The 23,304-nt window shown below is 35.0% G+C and overlaps 3 protein-coding genes across 5 annotated transcripts; 2 read left to right on the top strand and 1 right to left on the bottom strand.

The window, feature by feature from the left end:
* Positions 1–4,749: 4,749 nt before the first annotated feature.
* LOC108998800 (probable carboxylesterase 18) lies at positions 4,750–5,799 on the top strand. The gene has a single exon (XM_018975501.1). The coding sequence runs from the start codon at positions 4,750–4,752 to the stop codon at positions 5,797–5,799; it is 1,050 nt and encodes a 349-aa protein (XP_018831046.1).
* Positions 5,800–13,020: 7,221 nt separating this feature from the next.
* Positions 13,021–16,522, top strand: LOC108998845 (phytolongin Phyl1.1-like). 3 transcript variants are annotated; one of them, XR_001997393.2, is made up of 3 exons: positions 13,021–13,159; positions 13,624–15,114; positions 16,303–16,522. XR_001997393.2 is itself a non-coding variant. In XM_018975566.2 (2 exons), exon 2 carries the CDS (start codon positions 14,087–14,089, stop codon positions 14,918–14,920), a length of 834 nt encoding a protein of 277 aa, XP_018831111.1. In that variant the 5' UTR covers positions 13,021–13,159; positions 13,624–14,086; the 3' UTR covers positions 14,921–15,208. The 3 variants fall into 3 exon arrangements, 1 of the variants encoding a protein (XP_018831111.1); XR_001997392.2 differs by lacking the exon at positions 16,303–16,522 and adding an exon at positions 15,478–16,216; XM_018975566.2 differs by lacking the exon at positions 16,303–16,522 and having other exon boundaries at positions 13,624–15,208.
* Positions 16,523–16,875: 353 nt separating this feature from the next.
* Positions 16,876–22,998, bottom strand: LOC108998844 (tRNA-specific adenosine deaminase TAD3). Its single transcript, XM_018975564.2, has 9 exons — positions 22,801–22,998; positions 22,608–22,659; positions 22,241–22,314; positions 22,020–22,141; positions 21,573–21,655; positions 20,341–20,440; positions 17,916–18,368; positions 17,435–17,547; positions 16,876–17,294 (listed from the first exon to the last, which is right to left on the bottom strand). Exons 1-9 carry the CDS (start codon positions 22,877–22,879, stop codon positions 17,129–17,131), a joined length of 1,242 nt encoding a protein of 413 aa, XP_018831109.1. The 5' UTR covers positions 22,880–22,998; the 3' UTR covers positions 16,876–17,128.
* Between the last annotated feature and the right edge of the window lie 306 nt (positions 22,999–23,304).

Raw genomic sequence — 23,304 nt, 5'->3', positions numbered from 1 at the left:
ATTGTAAATAATAAAATAAAATATTTTTAAAATATTATATTTTAATATTATTATTATTTAAAAATTTTAAAAAATTAAATTATTTATTATATTTTGTATGAGAATTTAATAAAATTATTTTTAGATTTAAAAAAGTTGAATTGTTTATTATATTTTATGTAAAAAATTAAAAAAATTATAATGATGAAGATAAAATGAATTGAGCTGATTTGTGAATTCAAATAAAGCCTAAATTATGATCAATACGTAATCTTCCCTTTTTCTTGCTATTTCTCCTCGATCACCAAAATTCTGCTACTAATTCTCATTATCGTTTATATTTATCTCGACCGGAACAAATCTACTCAGCCTCAAACCAAATTGGCAGACCACCAATAAGATTCTCTTCTCAGCTTGATCTCTTCTCAAGCCTAACACTTTCATTCTCAAAATCGTACGGCACAAGCATATCATGTAAGGGTGTACAACATCTATTTAAACCAGTCGGGACCGATGCGGACCAGTCATTGGAGTACGGAACCGGCCAAAATGGGTAGAGAACCAATCGGCTGGCAGTATATATAAGTTTAAACTGATGTCGGCTGGTTCAGTTTTGATTTGAACCTGATTAAAACCGCTGAACTGGCCGATTATATATTTATATTATATATATATTAAATAAAACGACGTATTTTTACATGTATTGTTTAGAAAAAAAAAATGAATGAAACAATGCCGTTTGGTTTAATACACCAAGCAGCGTCGTTTCAATTTAAGATTTAATACCCCCTCTTCCATTCTTCTTCTTCTTCTCTCTCTCTCTCTCTCTCATCGCACGATTGCGACTCGCAGTCTCGCACCTCTATTTTTGAATTTTGAAACATTCACGACATTGACGACTGATCGGGATTACGTCGAAACTGACGTCACCGATTTTCTCCTCCTTTACCGGTTGGTTTCAGTAGATTTTGTCCATGTATAATAGTTGTCGGTTTGGCTTTCACCCTTAATCTCATGGTTCTATACTTCTATTCCAACGGCCTGATCAACTACTTCAAAACCGCACCAAAAAGGTTGTAAGGTTAGATCAGGATATGGGTGCTACTCGCATATGCAAGGGGTTGGGCAGGGGTGGACATCTCATCTGCCTTGCCCCCGCCCACTCCAATGGTACCGATAGCCCATTGGACCTAAAACTTATTTATGGTTTTTGGACCCAGACTATTATATAATTAAAATTTGTAAATATATATAACCATAATTTAAAAAATAATAACCTAATTTTTAAATTGATTAGATTTGTATTCACAAGATTGCATTGTCTTGACCTCCTAGGCCAACCTTTATATAAGAGGCTAATGTATTACAAGAGTCTTACTTGAATCCTTGATCAATGTGTGGCTCAATAAGCAGGGGGTAGTGAGGGAAAAATGCAGGCCAAGATTGGGCCCAACCCGCCCCCCATTGAGGGGCTAGATGCCCACCCCTAAGCCAAGCTAATAAGAAGTGTTAAATTTTGGCTGCGTTTGATTGCAAGACTCAGCTAAATTCAGACTAATTTTAAACTGAATCTAAAATATAAACACTCAACTCTCAAATTAGTAAACTCATCTCAACTCAACTCAACTCAAAACTTCCTTACATGTGAGACTTACAACTTTTTTTAACTTAACACATTTTTATACGTAGAGTTCACAACCTTTTTCAAATTCCCATAAAAAGTATTAAACTCATATTAACATCTAAACACACTTTAAACTCAGTTTATATGGGACCCACATAACTCTATTCACTACTCAATTCACTATTATTCATAAAAAATTGAGCTCGACTCAACATCCAAACACTGCCTTAATCTCATATGTGGATCCCAACACCAATGGCGGCCGAGCTAGGTTCGGCCCAAAGTTGTTTTTTCATAATTTAAATTTTTTTTCTATTTTTTCTCAAAACTTTATTTATATGAAAATTGGCTCCCCAAAAAAATTATATACATAGAATTTGCCTCTCTTCCATTTTTTTATATAGTCCAAAATTTTACTTAATTCATATAGATCATGTATTTACTATGAAAAAATCTATTCATCATCCCAACTTCTATCATCTTCCCAACTTCTAAAATTCTTGAATTTGAATTCTAGCTCATTTATTGAGAGAATGTCTAATCCATATATAAGAATAATTAAAAGGGTTTTAAGATAAAATACAGATAATTAAGACTCCATTCGGTTCTCCAACTCAACTCAGTATAGTTCAATTTTAAACCTCTTCTACCATCCAAACATCCATTTAAATTGCATCTGAAAAGAACTTGAATGAGTTTATACTATTTGATGTAACCGCCCTAACCAATGGCAGAAATTATGCCGTGGGCACATAATGCCTACAAACCGGTGGCCGGAAAAAATATAAAGTAATATTTTGTCCATTTTGTCCCTAGTTAATTTGACGCCGATAATATTTTTAATATGTCAGATGAATAGTTGAATGTAATGTGGCACCAATTTATTTTAAAACTTTCTATAAATATATCTAAATTCATATTAATATCCAAACACATTTAAATTCATTTCAAGTAGACTCTGTAAAATTCATTCAACTATCTCTATTTACTACTATTCATAAAAAAATTAATTAAACTCAATTCAACATCTAAATACAATCTAAATTTACCATCAAATTACATGACAAGCGATGATTTCGAACTTACCCACTTAAAAAAAGTAAATAAAATTTGTTTAGAGTGTCGATGCATTTGCTAGATGACACAAAAGAAGTCAATGCAACATCTTACTGTACGTGTTGAAACAAAAACGATGATAGCTAATCTGACTTGAAAATATGCATCAAATAGCTGGACAACAACGGCAAGCTACGCTGACTTGTTGTAAGGATGAATTAAGGATAACTGTTTGGATTCGAGACTATCTTATCTTATCATTATAATTTTTTAAAATTTTTAAATAAAATATAATAAATAATTTAATTTTTTAAAATTTTAAAATAATAATAATAATATTAAAAATAACATTTATTCAACTAATATAAAACTATATCAATACATCTCTAAATCTAAACGGGACTTGAATCATTATTTTCCTCGTTAAGAAAAAGGTAGGTCGTAGGCGTGAATTTTTTCGGAGAAAACACCGGCGGGAAAAAGAGAAGTGGATGCACCAATATTGGTCTCATTAAAATATTAGTGCAACTCTAAAAATGCTTGGACGGGAAACCATATGAGCATCGATAGGATTAACGGGAACATAAAGTTAAGATATAATTTAGAAAATTAAATTTATGTATTACATTAATTTAAACAGTACGAGCGGTGATCTATGATGTGAGAGCTGACTCTATGCTTCATCAATTTAATTAAGCATTCTATGTGTTGGCCAGTGACGGAATACGCATTGTTCTGTGTGCATGGCGGCATCTTTTAACGTGAAAAGAAATAAATTTGAAGTTCAATTTCACAGTAAATCTTAAAATCATAATTATATATAAAAATTACATCTGGGTAAAGTCATCTTTAAAACGAGCTTTCATTTTGAAGAAAAAAATATATAGTTTTTCATATATATTTAGAAATAAGATTCTAAAAAACACAACTTAGAATCTCGTTTACATTTCCTATTATAGTATTTCATGCAATAATATTCATCAATTATCATTTTTATAAATATATTTTTATAAATTTTGTTCTCAATAAAAACTAACAAGTGATTTTTTATAAAATCATTTTTCATTCGTAAATTAGTTTATACAAGTTTTATTTATTTTAAATATGGATGTTTCGGTGCCACATTTATTATATAATGCTACAATTGAGGCCTCAAATAAATTATTTCTTGCTTAATGAAATCTAAAAATTAAAAGTTGTCAACTAATGTCAATCTTAAATGATTATTCTAGTATTTATTTTACTTTGAATTCTATATTAAGAAACTTATTACAATACAATCAAGAAGTTTGGAGTCCATAAAATTATATTTTCATACATTTACTTTTAGCTTTAGGCGTTTTTTAGAAGAGTAATGCTACTCATCATCTCAACAGCTTCCATTATCCTCTCATCATCTTATGATGTGTCATTAAATGATTGGAGATTATTTATTATATTTTACTTGTAAACCTATCATTTAATGCCACATCATTGGATGATAGGAAGATGATAGAAGTTGAGATGATGAATAGATTTTTTCTTTCCTAAATTAGTAATTTTAAGATCAGTATAATTTCTTACGGAATCTAAGGGTTTTTAATTCTCTTAATAGAGGCCATTAATATTTATTTTCACAAGAGGCGCGCCTCGAGTCCTCGAGGGCTTCAAGCAATTGCCTAACATGCCAAGACATGATTGAACGGCGCCTGGCTGTCGTCATTGGAGATATATAGAATTGTTGTGATGATCAAGATCATGGCCTATATATAATTATTCATGTGATCAAGACACTGATATCTACAAGATGATCAACAGATTTGTACAGGACTCCGGGGACCGGACTCCATTATCGTTCAGATCAATGGGTTCTGTACTTCGTTTCGTTCAAAGAGACGGTTATTCTTTTATTTATTTGTTTTGTAGTTTAATGAGTTTGGATTGATATTGGACCAAACGTTCCCTAGCACTCCGGCCTGCTGGCACTTTCGTCCAAGGTTTCATTAATTAAATTATTTTATTTAAGTTGTGCAATGGATCATGACCAATTCATTGGTATACTCTTGTGCGCGCGAGAGAGAGAGGCGGGGAGAGAGAGCGAGAGGTCATTCATGGGTGAAACGGACGAAGAAACCGCAAAGCCCAAACCAAACCTGCCATGGAAGCTGAAGCTCTTTTTAGGAGCAATTTCTTGGGTCATCGAGCGCTCTCTCCGCCCCAATATGACCGTCAACCGCCGCCTCATCAACTTCTTCGACCCTAAAATTCCTCCCTCTCCCAATCCCCGACGCGGTTCTGATAGCGTTGCTTCCTCCGACATCACTGTTGACCATTCTCGCAATCTCTGGTTCCGCCTCTTCAACCCAAGCCCCACTACCGGTAGTACTGGCAGTGGCAACGGCGTATCCGGCATGCCCATCATCGTCTTTTACCACGGCGGCGGCTTCGCCATTGGCCACGCCAACTCGATGATTGTTGACACTGCGGCACGCCGACTCTCGCGAGAACTTCGAGCCATCATTGTCTCCGTAAACTACAGACTCGCGCCGAAACATCGGCTTCCGTGCCAGTACGACGACGGGTTCGACGTGCTGAGATTCATCGACGAAATGGACACCGAAGGTTTACCAGCCAATGCTGATCTTAGCCGTTGTTTCCTAGCAGGAGAGAGTGCCGGAGGGAACCTGGCCCACCAAGTGGCGGTTAGAGCTGCCGAGCACGACTTCAAGAGGGTGAACCTCCTCGGGCTCATAGCCATACAACCATTTTTTGGAGGGGAGGAGCGAGTTGAATCGGAGAAACAATTTTCCCGGGGTCCTTTTCTGACATTGGATGCGATAGACTGGTATTGGAGGGCTTTCTTGCCGGAGGGGACGGACAGGGACCATGCGGCGGTAAATGTATTCGGACCTAATGCGGTTGACATCACAGGATTGAGATTCCCTCCCACGCTTCTTTTCATCGGAGGGTGTGACCCGTTACGTGATCGGAATGTAAGGTATTACGAAGGGCTGAAGAAATCTGGGAAACAAGTGCATGTGGTGGAGTATCCGAATGCTGTGCATGGTTTTTCAGGTTTCAAGGAGATACCCGAATCTTGTTTGTTCTTGCGGGAAGTGAAGGATTTCATGGAGATGCAGATGGCCAAAGAAAAGGTGTAATCTGCATTGGTGTACGTACTTGTGAACGATGATGATGATCTGTGGCTCTTTCATTATCGTTTTCTTGGTACTAACGTTACGGAATAAGAAAGAGATCATAAGATAGACGGACCTTGTTCATGTTAGAGGGCACTAATGAGGCCGGGTCGTACCCTGGCATGTCTGTTTAGCATTATAATAAAAAATCCAATAATCTCAGGTTCGAATCCAACTACGTTAATTAATGTCGGTGTGGAATAAATCTTACTTTATTATGATTTAGGTCTAGTTTATATTCTTAATTCATCTCAATCTACTTCAATTTATTTCATCTTATCATTATAATTTTCTTAAATTTTTACATAAAATATAATAAATAATTCAACTTTTATTCTATTATTTACAAACCATCTTAACTTATCTCTGAATTCAAACCACTCCTTAATATTTCCAAGAATATATTTATAAATATCTGAAGTTTATGTACATGATCAACTATAAAAATTACTTCAAACTGAGATTCATAAGTAAAATTATTATATTTTAAGGAGTGTAAGTACATCATGAATTCAATATATTGGAGCTGGTTCCATGCTCGTGAAGAAACACGTACGAGCCATACCATGATACTCTGGTATAGGCTCCATCGTATCATGGAATATTGCGTGATGGGTGTTAATTTGGTGAAAGGGCGAAATGAAAACTGAGTTATAGTGAGCTATATATATAATATATATAGAAAAAATCTTCACAACTTCTTACTATTCACACAACTTCCACACATCATATTTTTTTTAATTTAATTTTTTTTCTTTTATTAAATATTTAATATATGAACAATGAATAGAAGAATTGAATTAGTTTAAAAAGAATAAACTCAAAAAAAATTTAAAAATTTAAAAATTTTAAAAAATATGATGTGTGGAGATTGAGGAGGTTGTGTAGTATTGCTCGTGTATATATATATATATATATATATATATATATATATATATATAATATGAGATCATTAATACAAGAACACAACTTCTAATGAAACTCAATCGATATATCCCTCGTAAAACTACTACTTCAATTACTAGACACTAACTAGTAGGACTGAAATACAGCTACTGATCAAGACTTGACTATGACTACACGTAAATTAACTCTAGGCCGGAATATAATTACTAACAAATAAATAAACAATATTTGTGTCTTGACTTTAATTAGGACTCAACAGAATTAAATTGACCAGCTTGACTTCGATCTACTCATAACAACTCAACTAAATGGACTGACTTGTACTTGAAATATTGTTACTGAGTGAAGGTATATATATGGAGATCATGTGAGAATTATTCTACAAAAACAACTCCGATCCGTAGAAGATGCAAGATCAAGCTCTGGTTGTGTTAATCATGAGAAAGAATTTAGGGAGCCCGCCGCGTTCAAGGAATGTCGACACTGAAAGACATTATAAGCTTCACTAATGATGAATAATTTCCTGGTAATTCCCAACTTCTTCCACACTAGTCTAGTTTACTTTCTCACAACATTTTTATATTTTTAATTCAATTTAGAATTTAGAAAGAAGCACGCGCGGTACGTACAGCGCTTAACCATACATCAAGGGCATTAGTATTGCATATACAATTTATTCTTCCCCTGCTTTCGAGAACATTATTTGTCGTGTGCCTTTCGATGATGTCAATTGGTGTGTAGGTATTGTTAAGCATGCATGGAGAGAATGGGCCAAAACAAATAATTTCATGTGCATTTCCCACAAATGCTAACCTCTTTTGCATGTCAAAAGGTCTGAATGCGTATTCTTTTAATATGAGATTTAAATAAAGAGGTGAGATGAGATGAAAATTAAAAGTTAAATAAAATATTGTTAAAATATTATTTTTTAATATTATTATTATTTTAAAATTTAAAAAATTTAAAATTTTTATTATATTTTTATATAAAAATTTAAAAAAATTATAATGATTAATTGAAATAAATTGTAATGATTATTATATTGTTAAGAGGTTTTTTTTTTTTTTCGTTGTCTCATTTGGTTGTTTTGAACAGGTTGACCTATCTCATGGACCGAGAGCCAGTAAAACTGACTAGGCTGTCATGAATAAGAAACTGGATTGTGCCACGTGGCATGCATGTTAAGAACAACTCTGTCCCAGGAGTTCTTTGTCAGTTTTCCTCAAGGAAGCAGAAAAATATAAAACAAAACAATCTTTTGCCCCCTTAAGGCTGTTGGATATTTTAGATCCGTATTGTTTACCCTCCTTAGGAATTTACCAGTCAGGTTCATTTTTTTGTTTTTAGTTTTTTAATTTGTCAAAAGAGTAATTCTACTCATTATTTAAATTCATATCATTCTCTCATCATTTCATGATATAATATTAGATGATTATAAATTATTTATTATATTTTATTTGTAAATTTATTCTCTAATACCATATCATGAGATGATGAGAGAATAATGAGAATTTAAATGATGAATAAATTTTTTCTTATAAAAAAATACTCATGTAATATTAAAACCATGAAAGGTCAAAAGGATACAAGTTCGTGCCTTTAAACCCTATCGACACCCCATGTCACGTGAAAAGGATACATACAAGTTCTTTTAGAGATGTCACACTCGTTATACCGTTGACTTAAGTTGTTTGGATTCAGAAATGAATTGAGATGATTTATAAATAGTAGAATAAAAGTTAAATTATTTATTATATTTTATGTAAAAATTTAAAAAAGTTGTAATGATGAGATGAGATGAGATGAGATGAGATGAGTTGAGGTAAATTTTGAATGCAAACGAGACAGCAAAGTTATAATTTGCATAATATCACATAATTTTACATTTGGTTATTTCATTCAAAACCTATTCACACGTTAGATTATCTATTTATTAGCTAAAATAATAAAAAAATATTATTAATTTAATAACAATATTTTTTTCTAATTTATTTTTGTCATATTTTATAATTATATCAATCATATATTAATTAATAATCAAATTATAATTAACGTATGATTGGCAGAGAAAATCTAAAAATTATAACAAAACAACTCTTCTACAGTAGAGACAATAAAATTACAACATCTAATTGCACCAATAAGTAAAACATTGCATCATTCCACAATTAAAATACTGCCAAACAATTCCAAGACAACAACAAGAGGTAATTAAAACACTCGGATGTAGCAGTGTTACAATTCCACAATTCACAGCATTGTTAAGATCTGGAAGAATTTTATTGCCTATGTTCATATGAAGGAAGAACCTCTTGGGGTCGAGCCTCATCAAGTGGTTTCTGATCAAGAATCTCTACCCCTCTGGAGATCTCTACATCAAATTCATAGCTCTGCATTTGAATTACTTCTTCAGATGCAGTACTATCTTTATAAACTCAATAACAGAGAATTATATAACGGTTCAAAATGAAATTAAACAAACAGGACTACCTAGATCATGATTTTCCAAGGGCCACAGTAGGCATTGCATTTCAACCATGCAAATCCACTTTAAATGATTGATTCAATTCAATATTGAGCAATTTAATTTTTTTTTATAGATTAGAGAAGTGTAACCAAATATGAGACAAAGGCCAGGTTGTATTTTGCGTGGCTTCTGAAATCATGTCGTTAAACGAAGTACCAAAGTCATAAAACTATAAAAATCAATGCTAAGCTCATCCAAACTTTCATGGATCCTCACCTACCCCTACCCTCTATCGTGACAAGCCCCGGAGAGAGCCATTCTTTCAACAAGTTTAATAACTCTATTCTAGAAACATAAGAACGAAATGAATACCAAAATTCAGATTGGTTTATTTTTCACAAATACAATCTGACCTTCAGTGAGAGTCATGCTTTCAACAAGCTTAATTAGAATCAATATGACATCAATCCACAAAATAGTCACCCTCCTTGTAGCTCATATGCAGCGAATTATGCTAGTACAAGTGAACAGAAAAATCTAGATCATTTAAAATTCTACAGAGTTCATGACTGAATGGTTTTTTTTTTTCAAACAAAAATTTGAGATATTAGAAAAAAAAAAATTATGAACAACTATGTGGTAACACAAATCAATCTGTGCATGGAGTCAAAATTGATGAGAAGAAGACAATCCAACAAAAGGGTATGATAATTATGTAGTTTATACTTCAGAGATCAAGGCAAAGGAACTAAAATCAAGTCAAACGGACAAGTTTCACAGCAAATACAGGCAACCATTACAGCCGGATTGTAAGGCACTCAAGAACCCTATTACACCAAGAGGCTAAAAAAAAAAATAACAAACCCATGCAGTCTAGGATTCCTGACGCCGTAGCATGTCAAAGAACAAAAATACAACAAAAGAGAGATGCTTACAAAGGTTGAGGAGAGGAAGTATTTCAGAGAGAAGTAAGAAATTGGCAAAGATGGAAGATTGGTATGAACAAGGAATTCTTGTTGTACCAAAACCACCTAGAAACACACTCAAACACAAGATAGAGATAATATATAAGTGATTCGGTAATTTGCCTATGTCTACTGTAGCGGAAATAATAGATTTCAAAGTGTTTGTACAAAATATACAAATTCTAATAAGATTATCTATCTCTATAAATGACCTCTTCTATGTAATTCCCACATAGACATACACTATTTCGTTTACAAGATGATCTCCTTTTATAGGAGAAGACAAACAGAAAATTAAAGGGGTTGTAAGAGACAAATTTGATATTTTGGAGACAAGCTTGATATTTGGAGCAGCTATCTAAGACTTTTAAGGAGTTACTGTTCACACTTGGGTTGATATTTAACAATTATATCATACTATAGAGAAACATTATTTTCTAATTCGTACTGCGAAGTGGAAGATTCTCTCTCTCTCTCTCTCTCTCTCTCCACTTTTCACAGATGACGATGAGAAAATTCCTCAATCCTAGATCCTCTATGAAAACATCTGAGACATAAACCAAAATGAAAATAAAAAATAAAAAGTCAATAAATTCATGTAAATCTTGAGTTAAAACTGTCAAAGAAAACAAAAGTTCTACTTTTTACAGAAAAGCAGAGCCATGGGAGACTAACCGAATGAAGGACTGCTGTTGTTGCGATGAAGGTCTGTCTAAAATTCAGACAGAGGTTTTTTTCTCATTTTCGTGCGAAGAAAGGGAGAGAAAAGGCACGAAATGAAATCCTGACAAAAGAGAAAAGGCACAAGGGAAAAACGAAGAGATAGTTCATGGGGGAGGAAGAAACCGAGGGAAAAAAAAAAGGAGTTTGGTAAACACAAAGGAAGAATTGAGGGAAGAGAGAGACTATTTCTGGAGGAAGAAATAATTTTTTATTAATTTTGTTCGAGCTACAATTACAATCAAATATAACTAAAGGATGTAGTTTACTGTAGTTAGAAATCATCTTATTTTAAACTTGCATAATCCAATGCAGCCTATTTTTCAATTCTATTAACCAAACATCTTAAGTTATTCGCATTTGCGCATGCTCTTACTTAGGCGAAATGCTTGTCACTAACTCTTACAATCACTTTTTTATTTGGAAGGGGGTTTCTGTAACCAGCTGGGTTGAGCCCAAGCAACACCAAAGCTTGTGACCCATGACTTGGCAGGTGATGGAATTAAAGAGGGAAGCTCAGGTTGGCCCAAGAAGGGAGAAACAAGTAGCATCTCTCAAATTCGGTGCATTAATAAAGAAAAGATCGATCTAGATCCTAATCCTGACAGAGTCAGTCGTACTAAATGCAATGTCACACGGTCGACACTAGGGTCTAGTTCCTGTTACTAACAAGAGTACATTAAATGCAGAGATCACTCGAGTAGGGGTGGGCCGTCCCCCGCCCCCCCTGATTACTTTTGCCCCCCCACTCGCCAGCACCGCTCAAGGATTGTGGCAAGGAGGGCCCAACCCCGCCCCCACCCCCACCCCCGCTTACATTATATATATATATATTATATTATAAACATATATATAAACATAAATATAAACATAAATATATATTTATATTTTATAAATTGTGTATATATAAATATATATTACAATTTATTAGACTTGTTCACAAAATATGTATTGGCAAATTTAAAAACAACATAGTTTAAAAATTAATACACTACAATTTACACAAAATATGCATTAGCAAATTTAAAAATTACATAGTTTTTAAATTATAGTTATATTTACAAAATTTAAATTTATAATTTAGGTCTAAAAATGTATTTTTAATTACTTTTGTACTTAGAAATAAATTTTAAATTAAATAAAATATAATATATTTTTTTAAGTAAAAGGAGGTGGGGGACGGGGGTGAAAACCCCACCCCCTGCCCTATGCGGGGTGGGGTGAGGGAAAGGGATGCCCCCGCCTCCTAGGGGACGAGTAACATCCCTACCCTCGAGAAACTATGTATAAATAAGAGAGCCAATAAGAAAATGAGGTTAATCATTCTAAACTCTCTACTCTTAGAGCATTGTAATTGGATTAGTCAAATACATTTTCTTCTTCAAATTAGCAAATATCATCCATATTTGCTCCACATTGAATTAGTTAAATTGTTTTCATCTAAATTATAAGTTACAGTAAATCCATTCTTCTTTTCAAATATAAAAAAAACTATAGCAAGTCTAAAAATATTTTTTAAAATTATTATATTATAAATATGAGATTTTTATTCATATTAGATTTTACCATCTATATACATATGACATTATTATATTATATATTATTAGATTGTAAAAATAAAAATAAATATGATTTGTTGAAAATTATTAAAGATTATAAAAATAAAATAAAAATTAATTAAAAAATATAAATAATAAATAATAATAATATTTTATTATTATAAAAAATGTAATAATTAATCTAATATAGATTTTAAATTTTTAATAATTAATTAAAAATAAAAAATTATATATTAATCAAAATTTAAAAAATAAAATAATCAATTCAATATTAATGCTCTTACTTTCTTTTTCCCAACATCTAATATCTTTTGACATTGGTATTCTCAGCATCACTGACAAACCGGACCACTGCACTCTTCTCTTTTGCAGGCATTCGGAGTCGAGGCCGGTGGTTACAAAACACACTTTAACAATATTTTTATAAATTCAATCTTAAATAAAAATTATTTATAAAATAATTATAGAGCTTAGATATTGCAAGTGCCAAAAACAAACGAAAGGACCAAGGAGGAAGTCAACAAGTCAAATACTGTCCTTCGAAAACACGTTATTTCATGACAACGCTTAACATTTATCGCATGACCTTTCTAATACTGATGATCAAGAGTCAAGACTCTCTCTCTCTCTCTCTCTCCAAGCTCGGATACTGCTATTATTCTTCTGCTGAGCTTCTAATGCAATTCTCTTTGGAGGATTCTGCAAAGGTAAGTGCTTAGAGAAACTTAAGATTATCTGCTTGGCAACCCCGATCATGGCTGAAGTATTATTTTATATATGAATTTGTATCTCAACTTCAGAAGTTTTAAGTCCTCTCTCTCTCTCTCTCTCTCTATCTCTCTCAACATTTCTCGGCAATCAGAGGTTGATTGTTGTTTAGTCGTTCCTTTAGATAAAATTCTTGCCTTTGGATCTTTAGAGATTTTGATCGGTTTCCCTCAAAAGTTGATGTTTTTGGTAATTGTTTGTGTCGAATTGTTTTCAGCTTGTTTCATAGATTACAGTCGTGGGCACTGTTGGATTCAGTACGTGTATTGGGTTGTGAAAAGCCCAGGGTGTCGTTTTTATTAAAATTTTTGAAATTGATTTTCGATTAAAACTCAATTGGGCTTGTTCAAATCTACGATATATTTTCGCTGATTTTCTGTATTTTTTGTTCTGCTGATTACAGAGTGCATGCCATGGCAGTGTAGTGTTTTTGTTATTTGGGTGTGCGAAGAACCCTATGCAGGCACGAGGGACTTGATTCCTGATTTGAATATTTTGCCGAGGAACTGGGTGGGCATTAAGGAGGCTTTTGCGTTTGTTGCAGAGGAATTACTTGCACTTTGTTTGGTTATTGCCTCTTTGGCTGAGGAGTTTATTGGTCTTTTTCTTTTGCAAAATCTTGGCTGCTTAGATTGTTTATTATCCAGGAAAGGTAATAGCTTTTTAGTTATTACAGAGCTTTATATCAGAAGTGGTGACTCTCAAATTTTTATGATGATGAGAATGATTGGTCCATTGTAAACTTAAGTTGCTGTTGAAGTTCTAGAACCCAGAAAGAAAGATACCAGGATAATCCACAGTCAAACTTGGTTTCCAAGTAGAGTTGGCTGCCGACCAAACTGAGGGAGTTTTTAATCGCTATATTAATGGATACAATTCAGAACACAGTTTATTATTGTTGCGTTTCAAGGGGTAACAGAGTTTTGTACACCTATAGTGGTGGAGACCATGAAGTTGAGAACTTGGCTGTTTTGTGCTTGGAAAAGACTCCCCCGTTCCACAGGTGGTATTTTGAGACTGTGTGTAAAAGAACTTTTGGGTTTTTTATGGAAGATGGGTATGTGTATTTCACAATTGTTGATGAGGGTCTAGGTAACTCAGGTGTACTTAGATTTCTAGAACGTGTGAGAGATGAATTTAAGAAGATTGCTAGAAAAGGTTCAAGGGGAAGTTTTTCAAGTACGAGCTCAATTGGCTTACAGGAGCAGTTAGTGCCTATCATCAGGCGCTTGATCACTACATTGGAGAATGTTTCTCATGGTGGCAGTGATTGGACTGGTGAAACAACCTCATCACTTCATGTAGGTCTGTCTCAATTACCAAGTAATGTAAATGGACAAATTGAACCTGGTAGTTCTACAAAATCCCCTTTGTTGGGAAAATGTAGCAAGCAAGATAAGAAGGCAAAGGATAGTGTGGTTGCAATAAGAGACATTGAGTTGGAGGAGAACCGAAGATCTACAGATAGAGTCGTCAAGGTTGATTTGGACAGTCTGGATTCTCATAATCAAGGTGGGGTAGGTTCCTCGGTCTCACTACAGAGGGATTTAGGTTCTATGAGGATTAGATCAGGCTCTCAAAGCATTCGAAAGAAGTATTGGCGTCAAATACGGATTGTTCTTGCCATTGACGCAGCTGTCTGTATAATACTGTTCGTGATCTGGCTATCAATCTGTCGCGGTATTTCTTGCGATCATTAAAAGGTTTGTCGTTTCTGTCAGATTTTAAAGATTAGTTGAAGTTTCAAAGTTAAGTTCGAAATTGGCACCATCATGATTTGGAAGACAACCATTCAAATTTCAAATTCTTTGAAGAATAATAGGCTCGTGCAGAAAGTGAATGAGGGAAAGCCACGTGCTAATCTTGTTGATCAGATTTTAATGTATAACTGAAGGTATGATCTGGGAAACTCACAGTGTCTTCATAGTTTTTGTATATGTATGTGAATTATTTGTAAGATTATGAAGTTGTTGGTTTTAATGATTCTATATTTTGATTGCTAAGACAGTGAGAGATGTTCTTTAACCTCCAATCTTTGCTACGTTCTTTCTATTTATTTCTTGTAGTGAAGCATCGTACTTATTTTGGGGCTTAATAATGCTTTCATTTTTTCGTTCTTCTCTTCAATCATCATGAATCTGTTAATTCTCATGTTAAATATTTAATCTAGTTTTGTCTATTATTGATTATATTCAATAATTTTTAAATCTATTTGGGCTAGATGGCTAAAGAATTATTTATGAAATTCATTGTACAGGACATTCTTTATTTTTTTTAAGGATAGTGTGTTTTCCTTGTGAACCGAAGACATCGAGTTAAGAATGTGTGCGCGCGCGCACAGGACATACTAACAGCTTTTGTTGAGAAGTAGAACCATGAATTCGATAGTCAAAGCACACACGTGCGCACACAAATTATTCATGTGGCAAGATCTGCATTCAAGCCTGACTATGATGGTAATTTTCATGTGCCTGCCTGCCAACCAGTTCGCCCCTCATTCCTAGTTACGGTGTATGCCTTCATTAAAATCAGGCAGGCATGGCAAAGCAGTTTATTTTTTGTTTTTGTTTTGGATGCGGTCCGGAGAAGTGTATTGAGAATGATCTTTTATACCTTTTCCAAATCAATGGTGGTCCAATTGTTGTTGTTGTCTTTTGTTTCCCCCTTAGATAGGAGCTGGGGAAGCATAGAGGTTTATCTCTTTCCTTTCTGAATTTTATATTGAGGCATCGAATAGATTTCCTTGACAGCAGAGCTTTATAAGTTTTATTGCCAGTATGCTTGAAATATGTCCTTCGGGGGCCCAGTAACAAGTTCATCTTCATTTATGGTGTGTGTGTGTGTGTTCTATTAAATTTCTTCTTCTTGCAGTGCCTTGTTAACTGTCTATTTTCAACATGATCCATCAGCAAGGGTCTATGACGTCTGAGTTTGTTGTCTATATGCCAAGTCTTTGCATTCAATTTAGGGTGCGAAAGAGGAGCTTTTTTTTTTTTTTTCATCTTTGTTTTGGTTCAACTGGCTTCATGAGGCTCTTGGTTCTACCATTGCATTGTCATCCTAATTGGAGTGTGTCTTTCAGTTTATGTGTGAAGGAGTAGGAGCAATTTCTTTCGAAAATCGCAGCAGAAGCATTTCAGCCAAGCCTCAGTGAGATAATATAGAGAGAACCGGGTCTTGATTGTTTGAATGAAACTTCTGATCTCAAATTGTGTGAAGGAATTCATGGCCTTTAAATAGACTCTCAGTAATTCACAAGGAAAACACCACCCAAATGAAGTAATTGATGAGAAGAGTATACTTAACAAGCCAGTTTATTGATATACCAAACATCACACACGTGTGTGTTAGTAAATTTGCATTGGTAAAGTTTGGTACATCGTGTGATCTTCAACTTTAAAGAAGCTATTATTCAGCCAGTTATGGACTATTTTTTATTTTTACCTCAGTAATCTCCCAACCGGCTCAATTTAGTCAGACACCATACCACGCAACACCTAATGCATATTAAAATCAACGAACACCGCTTTGAAGACATATGCTTGGATGCAAAGAAGCAGCAGCATCATTTAAAATGTCTCTAACTTGACGTGAATAAATGGGGTACGTACCAATCTTAATCGAAATATCAATAAAAGATATCAACACAATCCTTGAAGAGGAACAAAAAAGTAATGGTTTTCTGCAAAGGAAAAAGGCAAAAGGCTGTAACAAACCGACCGTATACAATGAAAGAATGCATTTCAGTATCCAAGGGCCTTCGTTCTAGTTAATATCCAAGGGCCTTCGTTCTAGTTAATATTTAATTAAGATTCAATTATAAAGCACAAGCAAAAAGATCACACTCTCCTTGAGCTATTACAAATGAGGAACTTGAATAATGGTTTTTGGCATTACCCGTCTTTATTTCAGACCATCACTTCTTCGGGCAACAAGACCCTGAAAACAGCGTAGTGATGGTTTAAGCTCTTCTCCCCCTGTAATCTGTGAACACTACCCAAGGCACCAGCATTGGGATTTGTGAAAGCATAAAATATGCGCCTAATTCTTTGATGGACAAGTGCCATTGCACACCTACAATCAGAAAAATAGATATCATTCAAATTTTTTTTAAAAAAAAAAAAGACTTGATAACAGGATAGAATCATAGAAAGGTTGAGCGAAGTAGAGAAGCATTTTTTGACAGGAAAGACACGTTTAGAACTACAGCTTACATTGTGCATGGCTCCCAAACAAGGTATATGTCGTACCCAGTGCATAGATAAGGTCTGGCTGATACAGAACTATTACCTTCAGCAAGAGTATCCAGTTTCGCATGATCCTCAACCTGAAATAAAGTACCGACTTATACCTTTCAACAGTATGAATCTTCCAAAAGAAGGTTCAAACAATTTATTCAAGGGATATGATTATTTTGGACATTTTTTTGTTGCTGTGGCAACAAAAAATATGGTTCCAATAAATGAGTCAAAGACAGGCCAAAAAGATCTGTGGTTTTTTGGATTCTTTTATACAAAAGAAATTTTCTTTTAACTATATCAGGTTAAAACATAACTGTGCTTTTGAAATTTTGAAAAACAAAAGAGAACCTTTTGAGCTGCTTCATTGTCTGTGCAACCTGCACAGAAACTAGCGGATCCCAAAATAGGCCCTATATGAAGTTCTCCAGTCCTGACAAAGATAATAGTAACTCACATTTTTCATATTTAGTTTTTGTCTTTTTGCTGGAGAGCCTGTGGAAGGAGACTTATGTTCCATGTCAAAGGACTTATCTTCAATCTCTCTCGAACCATGGAAAAGTAGTCTGTCCCTAGCAGCAGAGGATTCAATGGCCACAAGTGCAGCATGTCGTAAAGGGTGCCAGTAACAAGAATTTGGTGAAGACAATTGTTGCTCAGCCCACCGCCAGGGGTATAAACAAGAAACACCAGTAAATCGCCCGAGTTCATTGGTGGAAGCCTTTGAAAGTAGAGAGTCATCTGTTACGACATTGGAAATGGAACGGGTAATGCAGACTTCTAGCTGTTGAGAGGAGCTAGTTTGAATGCTGCTTTTGTTATTACAAGTATTCCAAGAGCAGATTTCATCACGTGCACTTGCAATTACTTGCTTAACTGAAGGATCCACAATCACTGCAGCATTCACCATCTGAAAAAGCAGAGGAGAGAATAGGCAGGCAAAACTAAAAGAAGTGGTCACAACTTCAGTAGTGCTAAGAGCGTGCTTCATATGTGCTTCAATTAACATCATAGCTTCACTTCCAAGATAACCTCAATTAGTTTACTTAGTAATACTAATACACTGCAAAGTCTCTGGGACTAAACATCAGGGTGTCCTACAGTCCAAATACACAATCAATTTTAGACCAGACTAATAACAATAATGAAAAAGCTCATCTCTATTTCTAACTGGGAAAAGAATGCCCAACATAGAAACCTTCACCACCAAACCCATCCGATGCATCAATTGGGTAACCCAAGATTGAAGGTATGCATGTTTCAAATAATCTTTTTTTTTTTATAAGTAAACAGTAGTATAAATAAGAATAGGCAAAGCCCAGGTACACAAGATGGTATACAAGAGATAAAACCTATTTAGTTTGCTAAAAAAGAAATAAGAAAATCATGTACATTTAGGCCATTAAAATCTACAGCAATAGCCCAAACAAATAAGGTGCGGAAAAATAAAATTCTAAGATCCTTTATTGTCTGCTCCTTATCTTCAAATGTCCATCTCGCCATATGCACCACATAATGCAAATAGGAACCATCTTCCACACAGTTTTGATTTGTCACTACCTAGCATTACCCAGCTAGCCAATAACTCTACCACTGTAGCAAGCATCACCGAATTAACCCTATTCGAATGAACACGTCGCTCCACAGGGTTCTAGCTATCTTGCATTGTAGCAAAAGATGATTCACTGTCTCGTTAGCTTTCTTGCACATACAACACCAATTTGGAATAATAATCCGGCGCTTCCGCAGATTATCAGTGGTCAAAATCTTGCCCAGAGCTACTGTCCAAGTAAAAAATAGTGCTTTAGGAGGCGTCTTATTCCTCCACAATCCTCTCCAAGGGAAATGAGTGATTGGAAGCAAAGTAAGGGACTTATAGAAGGAGCAAACCGTAAAAAGACCCTTACCTGCCGGATTCCACCACAACTTATCTTCACGCAATCCAGACATCCTCGAAGAGTACACTTTGACTGAAAAATGCCTCAAAACTGTTTAGTTCCCAGTCTTGAGCTGCTCTACTAAAGTTGACATTCCAATGGACTTGATCCCCTGAACGAACCATGAGATCCGCCATTGAAGCCTCTTGATCACATGCCACACGAAAAACGGATGGGAAGGCGTCTGCTAGAGCCTCCTTCCCACACCATATGTCCCTCCAAAATTTTATACGAGTGCCCTCCCCCACCATAAATTTAGTATGTCGAGAAAACCCCCCCCCTCCCCCCCCCCAAATCCTAAAATGTTTGCAATCAACCACTAATTTCCATAGAACTTCTGGTTCCAAATTGTTTTCTGCAAAGCCATTTTCCAAGCAATGCCCGATTAAAAGTTCCTCAAATTCTTTATCCCCAACCCACCTGAAGGAATTGATCTGCACACCTTATCCCAAGCTTCATAGGTTGAGACCTTGCACAAACCAACACCAATTTTGCTGTGATCTATTTTATTCTTTGACATAACTGTCTTGTATACTTATATTTTTTTATGGACATGAACATCCTTATATGTTACCCAGTGTTATTAGCCTAGTACCACCAGTTGGCACCAGCACCACTCAAGGAAGTTGAGATTTGCATACAAGTTTTACGGTGGAAACAATTTTGCTTCTCAGCTGACAAAGAAGAATCATACTCCTATTCTAGATTAACTGACCAGTTAGCCCCAACTCAAACAAATAAATCTACTGCAGTTGAACTTAGCTAGAGAAAACCAAATAAAAAATTAGCTTTTGACTTAAGTGGCATGAGCAGAAGCTTCGTCAAGTAGTCCAACAGATGAAACACTCCAATCATGAGAATGGGCTTCAATCAAGTAATCCAATCTAGTAAAGTTCATCATCCCAAATAGAAAAAACTAGTTTGGGAAAAGACAAGTAATAGTACCAAACCATCATCAGACTTTGCCAACTCCACAGCGAATCTCATGAAGCTGAACACTAACTGTGAGTCCTCTTCACTAAATCCAGTAATACCATCAATATTGCTGTAATTGAAAGAAAATAATAAATGGCACAAAAATTCAGTATAGTATAAAACAAATAATAATCTTGACAAATATCCTAGGATTGTCCTAAAGAAGAAAATCAAAACAACCGATTGAGCCTATACTGAACAATAAAACTAGAAAATGATTACCAATTCCTAGCTTGTAATTAGGTATTCTCTCTTGTATATTCCCTTTGTACTTGGGCTATGCCTAATTACGTGGTTTAATAAATTTCTTTTTACCTAAAGAAAAAAGAGAAAATGATTACCAATTCCAAACAGCATTCAAATATGTATCAAAGCTCATTTTTAGGAAAAGAACAATAGATGTTCGAGTTGAAGTTAATATATGATCTGAAACAACATATCCTTGCCACACATTTTTGTTGTTGTAAGTATCCTTGCCACCCAAATGTGGAAAGAAATTCTAAATATATGTCATTTCAGAAGCAAGTAAAGTAAACTAGTAGGAAACACCCACATGCATATTGTCTTGTACTCCTCTCAGTGTAAATCTCCCGAAGTACATTGCAACAGATACAATGCACCGCATACCCATTCAGCAGTAGAATCATTGGCAGTGGAATAGCCAATTTACCTCTAAGGCTGCAAATAAGCCAAGTCATTCACAAGTTTCCATCCAGGTTTGGCTAGTGCAGCAGACCAATTTGTTTTTAGAACGCTCAAAGAGCCAAATCTTCAGCTTTGCTCAGAGCAGCTTGTTTGAAGCTGTATTTCTTTATTACAAACTCAAGAAGACTACACCCTAAACCTAAAAAGAATTATATAAACAATTCTAAATTCCTTAAAGATTCAAAGATGTGTAAAGCTAGAAAACCACTTGGCAAAACAAGTTTATTTTCTTTAACCAAATAAATTTATTACACAAAACAATGTAACAAGGATGTGATTACTTGTTTTCTTTCAATAAGAGTGGATAACTAGTCATTTTCATCTGTAAGACCCCTAGACATCAAATATCCCCCTTTTAAAAAAAAAAAAAAATGTTAAAGACCACTGGATGTATATCAATTAGCCTTTTACGATAAAATAAAATAAAAAAAACCATGAAGAGATGATGGATAATATGAGAAAACACCGATAAATTAAAATGATGGCAAAGAGCATACTAGGTTGGTGGATGATATGATGTTGGCCAAAGTTTGCATTGTTCTTCCCACTCTTCTTTTGATGATGCAGCGGATTTGCTAACCTAAAAAAGAATAAACCCATGAGAAAAACTTATGAGTCTTAACTAGATGCTTACTCCCACAGCAGAACATACAAGATGAATAATAGGAACTATCTTTGATTGGTAAGATAATGATTAAGAAAATTTCACTTTGACGATGGATGGATAACTTGTTTCTCTTGAGAAAGTTTAAGAATCAAATCACTAATTTGAGCTTATGATGTTTCTCTTGCATGTATTTTAAATGCAAGTGTTTTGCGCAGGTCACCACCGATGTAGCTATGGCACTAATCAGAAAATATATTTTACTAGTTCTTCCCTAAGCTTGAAAATAGTTTTCAACAAGAATTCACTTGCAAATTAAGATATCAAAAGCACGACCCACTTTTGTAATAAAAGCACTAAGCCGGTAGGCATTGACTATCTCTCGTACATCATGTTGCATGCTGTCCAACTGATTGTCATTTTCACATGCTAGACACAGGATTACTGCTAACTGAGTTTTCCCTATCAAAAAATTTAAAATTTGCCATTATAAACTGCAGATATTGGAGATATGCTAAAAATTTATATATAAAAAGAAGAAGAATCCTGTGCAACTCATACCTCCTTCAAGATATTTCTTCTGCACACGCTTCACATGGCGGAGATTCTCCAGAGGCGCTATTTGATTTAAACGCCTGACAAAGAACAAGACGTTACTTAACAATATTACAATAATATATAACTACATGATATCAGTTTATGCATGTCCATGCGAATGGCTCCATGTCCACATACAAATAAATGGACACTGAGTGCCAAATTAAGAAGACGCCAAAGAAATAAGAAAGGTTATCTAAATACCATTATACACGAAATGTTTGGATTAGTAACAAAAAATACAATCAGAAATTCGGAAATCAATTAAGAAAGCCACACCATCTTTCCAACAAAAAAAAAAAAGAAGAAGAAGAAGGAAATTGAAGCTAACCTTACCAGAGTGTTGGCGATCTTTGGCTCAATGACTGAAGCTAAAACATTAACTGTACATACACAAGAGAACCAAAAAATAAAAAAGGAAAAAGAAAAGAAGACGTTATAGAAGTTTGTGGAACAAAAGAATCGGAAACTGCATAAAAGCGTGGAAGAGGGGGGGGGGGGGGGTTGTAGATTTGAGAAACAACCCGTGGGTTGTTGGCCGGGCGGGATTGGAGGCTTGTCTGGGACGTGAAGGATTTGCCACGCATCAGTGTGCTTATTCATTGGCTCTGTTGCGTAACCCCTCAAAACACTTTGCGGCTCCACTGATTCTGAGTTAGTATTGCAGTTTGCAGAGACACAGTCCAGTGGCGGCACTCCAACTCCAGGCAACCTTCATTGCTGCCCTTCTCAACGACCGTTGGTTGCGACGATCTTCATGGGCTCAAGATTCGGGGCTTGGGTCAAATATTGATGTGGACCTCAAATGGGTGGCCTCACTAGCCCAACAAGCCCAACTGTGCGGTCAGTGTCTTTGAGGTTCGTGCTGGGCTTAATGTGTAATCGAGTGAGCCCGAGCCGAAATTTCAGTCAAGCCCGAGACCAAAGTATGGAAAAGTTGATGATAATGGAGCGGTGTCGTTTCATGCAGGGTCGTGACGGTCGTCGCACTTCGTGACCCGTGTAGGTGTTTGTTGAGAACCTGAAGA

The sequence above is a fragment of the Juglans regia genome, chromosome 10 (genome assembly GCF_001411555.2).
Source record: "Juglans regia cultivar Chandler chromosome 10, Walnut 2.0, whole genome shotgun sequence".
NCBI classification, from domain to species: Eukaryota; Viridiplantae; Streptophyta; class Magnoliopsida; order Fagales; family Juglandaceae; genus Juglans; species Juglans regia.
The sequence above is the reverse complement of the archived record's forward strand: the minus strand, read 5'-3'. Positions and strand labels throughout refer to the sequence as shown.

Bases quoted from the DNA above. Each gene is read 5' to 3' on its own strand.
- LOC108998800 (XM_018975501.1), top strand. From the start codon at position 4,750: ATGGGTGAAACGGACGAAGAAACCGCAAAGCCCAAACCAAACCTGCCA.
- LOC108998845 (XM_018975566.2), top strand. From the start codon at position 14,087: ATGGATACAATTCAGAACACAGTTTATTATTGTTGCGTTTCAAGGGGT.
- LOC108998844 (XM_018975564.2), bottom strand. From the start codon at position 22,879: ATGAATAAGCACACTGATGCGTGGCAAATCCTTCACGTCCCAGACAAG. The intron at 21,656-22,019 runs GTGGGTCGTGCT...ATTCTTTTTTAG, and splicing joins TTAGTGCTTTTATTACAAAA to GTTAGCAAATCCGCTGCATC. The intron at 17,548-17,915 runs GTGAGTTACTAT...ACTTTATTTCAG, and splicing joins AAAAACTAAATATGAAAAAT to GTTGAGGATCATGCGAAACT.